The following is a 5,307-nucleotide window of genomic DNA, read 5'->3' as shown; positions in this document are numbered from 1 at the left end:
TATAGAAACTCTAAAATCATCAATCTGGGGTTGTTTGCTCAAAATTTTGACTTTAGTCAACTGTTCTAACCTTATGCCTCAACTTAGGAATTCAGTGTTTTAAAACACTCCTAAAGCCTCTCTGAACTCAAACCAGCCATTCCCATAAGTCATAGATCCTCAAACCAACATATGAGAAGCATCAAATATGGGAATGGGGTTCTAGAACTCAAAACAACCGGTTGCGTCGTTACATTCTCCCCATCTTAAACAAACATTCATCGTCAAACACTTTTAGAAATGTATCTGAACTACTGAAAAGATGCGATATCTACTCTGCATAGCTGACTCGGTCTCCCAAGTAGCCTCCTCACTCGGTTGTCCTTTCCAAAGCACCTTCACCACAGCGATCTTCTTTGACCTTAACTTATGAACTTGTCTGTCCAAAATAGCAACTGACTCTTCTTCATAAGCCAAACTCTCATCTAGATGTACTATGCTAAAGTCCAAGACATACAACTTGTCTTTATTATACCTCATACATGAAATATCATATGTACCCCCGATAGGCTAGGAGACAAAGCAAGCATATAAGCAACCTCTCCGACACCTCAAATGGACCAATAAACCTTGGACTCAACTTGACCTTCTTTTCAAATCTCATCACACCTTTAATGGGTGAAACTTTCAAAAGTACCTTCTCACCCTCCATGAATGCCACATCACGAACCTTCTTGTCCATATAACTTTTTTGCCTTCTCTGATCTATCTGAAGTCGTTCTTGAATCAACTTTACCTTTTCTAAAGCATCATGTACCAAATTTGTACCCAAAAACTTAGCCTCATCAAGCTCAAACCAATCAAGAGAAGAATGACATTGTTTACCATATAAATCCTCATACGGAGCCATCTAAATACTATATTGATAACTGTTAATTAAGCAAACTCTACCAAAGTTAAGAACTGGTCCCGATGGCCTCTAAAGTCAATCACACAAGCTCTCAATATCTCCTCAAGGATCTGAATAGTCTGATTAGACTGATCATCTATCTGCGGGTGAATGTGATGCGAAGATCCACCTCTGCCCAAGTCTCGCTGAACAGCTCTCCAAAAGTAAGATGTGAAATGAGTGCCACGAACTGAAATGATAGAAATAAGCATGCCATGTAACCGAACTACCTCCTAAATGTAAAACTGAGCTAACTTCTCTGAAGTACAAGTAATCAACACATGTATAAAGTACACAGACTTGGCCAACATATCCACAATGTCCCAAATAGCATCAAATTTTCTCAAAGTTCATGGTAATCCTACCACAAATTCCATAGTGATATGCTTCAATTCCACTCTGGTATAATAGGTCAAACCATCTAGTTTTTTATGTTCATACTTAATTTGCTGGCAATTTAGAGAAACATGACCAATAATGTCCTTCTTCATTCTCTACCACCAATAGTGTTGATTCAAATTATGATATATTTTTGTAGCATCTGGATGAACAGAATACCGCACATTGTGAGCCTCTTGAAGTATCCACTCCCTTAAACCATCAGGATTAGGAACACAAAGCTGACACTGGAGTCAAGTAACGCCATTATTTCCAATAACCACCTTCTTAGTACCACCATGTTGCATCGTGTACTTAAGCACCAAAAAATGGGGATCATAATACTTGTGTTAATGCATCAAATAAGGACCACTGCGTAATAACACAAGCAAGACTATACTAGGCTCAAAAGTATCCAATCTCACAAGTCTATTGGCCAAGTCTTGAACATCTATAGCTAAAGGCCTCTCCTCAGCTGGAATGAATGTTGAACTACCCATAACCTTCACCTTTATACTCAAGGAATCTACTACCAAATTTACCTTACCTTGATGACACAAGATAATGATATCATAATACTTAAGCAATTCAAACTAGCTATGTTGCCTCAAATTCAAATACTCCTGCTTAAACAGGTGTTGAAGAGTGTGATGATCAGTATAAATCTCACATGACGAACCATATAAGTAGTGCCTCCAAATATTGAGTACATGCACAATTGCTGCCAACTCCAAATCATGAGCTGGATTATTCTTCTCATGAGGCTACTGTCATGATGCATAGCAATCACTCTACCCTCATACATTAACATGCACCAAGATCAATGCCTGAAATATTACAATACACTATGTATGATCCTAAACCTTTAGCAAATACCAATATTGGACATGTAGCCAAAGCAACCTTGAGCTTTCGATAGCTCTCTTCACATTCATCAAACCATCTAAAAGGAATACCATTCTGATTCAACTTAGTCAATGGAGCTGCAATAGATGAAAATCTCTCTACAAAACGACGATAGTAGCCTACCAAACCATAAAAACTCCTAATCTCTATAGTTGTAGTAGGTCTAGGCCAATTTAAACTGTCTTAATCTTCTTATGATCAACCTTAATACCATTACCAGACACTACGTGACCCAAGAATACAACTAAGTCTAACCAAAATTCACTCTTAAAAACATAGTATAAAGTAGCTTCTCCTTCAAGGTATGAAGTACAATCCTCAAATATTGCTCATAATCCTCCCTACTGTGAGAGTAAACCAAGATGTCGTCAATGAACACTATCACAAAATAGTCCAAATAAGGCTTGAATACCCGATTCATCAAATTCATGAATATCGCTAGAGCATTACTCAAACCAAATGACATCTCCAAGAACTCATAATGACCATAACGAGTATTACAATCCATATTAGGGATATCCAAAGGCCTAATCTTCACCTTATGATAATATTACCTCAATTCAATCTTACAGAACATAGCACCTTGAAGATGATCAAACAAATCATCAATACGAGGTAATGGATACTTGTTCTCGTTAGTAACCTTGTTCAACTTCTGATAATCAATGCACATCCTCAGAGTAGCATCCTTCTTTTTTACAAACAACACTGATGCACCCCAAGGAGACACACTAGGTCTAATGAATCCCTTCCAAGCAAATCTTGCAAATGCTCCTTTAATTCCTTCAACTCAATTGAAGCCATGTGATATGCTAGAATAGATATGAGTTGAGTGCCTAGAACCAAATCAATACCAAAATCAATATCTCTATCTAATGGCGTACCCGGTAGATTCATAGGAAACACCTCCGGGAACACTCTCAGAATTGGTACCAAATCCATGGGAGGAATCTCCATACTAGAATCCCGAATGAAAGCCAAATATGTTCGACATACCTTCTCAACTATATGTTGAGCCTCCAAAAGTAAAATCACCTTACTTGTAGAATGACTAAGTGACTTTCTCCACTCTAATCTTGGCAATGCTAGCATAGCTAAGGTCACAATCTTGGCATGACATTCCAATATAGCATGATGTAGAGATAACTAATTCATGCCAAGAATCACCTCAAAATCCATCATGTCCAACAACAAGAGATCAACCTTCGTATCATACCCATTAATGGTAACCAAACAAGACTGGTACACCCGATTAACTACAATAGAATTTCCAACAGGCATGGATACATAAATAGGAATATCTAAAGAATTACCATACATACCCCAAATATGATGCAAAGTAAGATGACACATACGAATAAGTAGAACCCGGATCAAACAATACCGAAGCATCTATATGACATACAGAAATAATACTTGTAATGACTGTATTTGATGCCTCTGCCTCAGGTCTAACATGGAAAGCATAATAATGAACCTTACCTCCACCCCCAGCCTCCACCTCTAGGATGACCTCTAACTGCATGACCTCCACCTCTATCTGGTTGGGCAGGTGTTCTAACAACTGGGGATGGAATCAAAGCCTGAGTACTTTGCAAAGAGTAAAACCACTCTGAAGCCTAGAACAATCACTCCTCATATGCCTCGGGTCTCCATACTCAAAGAAACTCCCTACCAGCATGGTTGTTGGGATTGAGTCTGCCCCATAATGACCCAAATAACTACTAAAATAATCCTGCCCCGAAGATACACTATACGAACCACATGCGAGAGGTGTGCCATATGACCAATATTCTGCGAGAACTCTAGAATCCATGGATAACTAGAGCTTCGCGAGAAGTCTGGAGTGCTGACTGAAATGGCCTCTACCATAATGACCCTTTTCCTCCCGAGTAGACACCACTAAATTCCCTAGTACCACAAGGCTTCTTGGCCTCTCCCTCTTCTCTCTTGCTTGCAGATATGGTCCAACCTCCTAGCTATCTCCATAGCCTGGTGAAAAGTAGTCTCAATCTTAATCTCCCATGCCATCCCATACATGATACCATAATTTAGACCCTCAACAAACCTTTGTACCCTCTCCTTCTTGAAGGGAATCAGAAAAGCTGCATAGCCTGACAACTCTCTGAACCTCATATTATACGGAGCAAATGTCATACCATCCTGCTGCAAGTGCTCAAACTGATTAAGAAACTCATTTCTCCAATTGAGTGAATGAACTTCTCTAAGTTGTGAGGAGAAAACTGAGTGCAGGTGAGAAAAAGTGATCTTGCTGGCCTGCCTTACTCATGAGCCTGCCACTACCTCTTGGCTGGCCCTCTTAATTGAAAAGTAGTGAATTCAACTCTATTGGACTCCACAAGGCCCAAATTGCACAAAATCTCATGACACATATCCAAGAAATTCTGAGCATTAATTGTGGGATCACAATCAAAATGTGGAGGATCTAAGTTCTGGAATTGATCCATCTTCTTCTGCTCATCAACAGACATAGCAGGCTTAACCACTAGCCTAGCTATAGCAATAGGCTAGACTATCCCAACCAGTGGAATAATAGGAACTCCCAGAGTCTAAAATATAGTAGCATCCTATTCTGAAAAGTGAGTAACTGGGGTCTGTGCACCCCATCCAGCCTGAGATGTGGCTAAGACCATAAAAATCATCACAGCCTATGCCAAATAGTCGAAGTACCCTCGAATCCGGACCATAGTGTCCTAAAATACTGGAGTAATAATGAAACCCTTGGGAACCTAAGCTGGTAGCGGTGGAACAACCTGATCTAGAATCTTGTCCACCTCTAGAGCTATAGTTGGATTCTCAAAAACAGCTCTAGCATGAGCATGAGTAGTTGCATGTGCTCCATCTCTTGGTGTTGATATACATGCCTTGGTATAGGCTCTACCCCTACCTCTAGTAGAAGTTGTAACCTAGGGCATTGGATCCTAATCATCAGCTATAGATGAATGTGTCCTTACCATCTGTGAGAAAATTAAAGTAAAGATCAAACTTCAGGATAAAACAAAGTCGCACGATAGAGAAAGGAAGAGAGTGAAGTTTCCTATATGTCCTATAGCCTCTCAAAGATAAGTATAGAT

The 5,307-nt window shown here is 39.5% G+C and overlaps 1 protein-coding gene across 1 annotated transcript; it reads right to left on the bottom strand.

Moving 5' to 3' along the window:
- Positions 1–273: 273 nt before the first annotated feature.
- Positions 274–889, bottom strand: LOC138909187 (uncharacterized). The gene is made up of 2 exons (XM_070200372.1): positions 579–889; positions 274–478 (listed from the first exon to the last, which is right to left on the bottom strand). Exons 1-2 carry the CDS (start codon positions 887–889, stop codon positions 274–276), a joined length of 516 nt encoding a protein of 171 aa, XP_070056473.1.
- Between the last annotated feature and the right edge of the window lie 4,418 nt (positions 890–5,307).

This window comes from Nicotiana tomentosiformis, chromosome 1, assembly GCF_000390325.3.
Source record: "Nicotiana tomentosiformis chromosome 1, ASM39032v3, whole genome shotgun sequence".
Lineage (NCBI taxonomy): Eukaryota > Viridiplantae > Streptophyta > Magnoliopsida > Solanales > Solanaceae > Nicotiana > Nicotiana tomentosiformis.
Note: the sequence above shows the minus strand (reverse complement) of the source record. Positions and strands in the feature narration are given on the sequence as shown.

Excerpts from the sequence above, each read along its gene's own strand:
- LOC138909187 (XM_070200372.1), bottom strand. The coding sequence starts at position 889 with ATGGCTCCGTATGAGGATTTATATGGTAAACAATGTCATTCTTCTCTT. Across the intron at positions 479-578 it reads CCATTTGAGGTGTCGGAGAG|CATAGTACATCTAGATGAGA; the intron begins GTTGCTTATATG and ends CTTGGACTTTAG.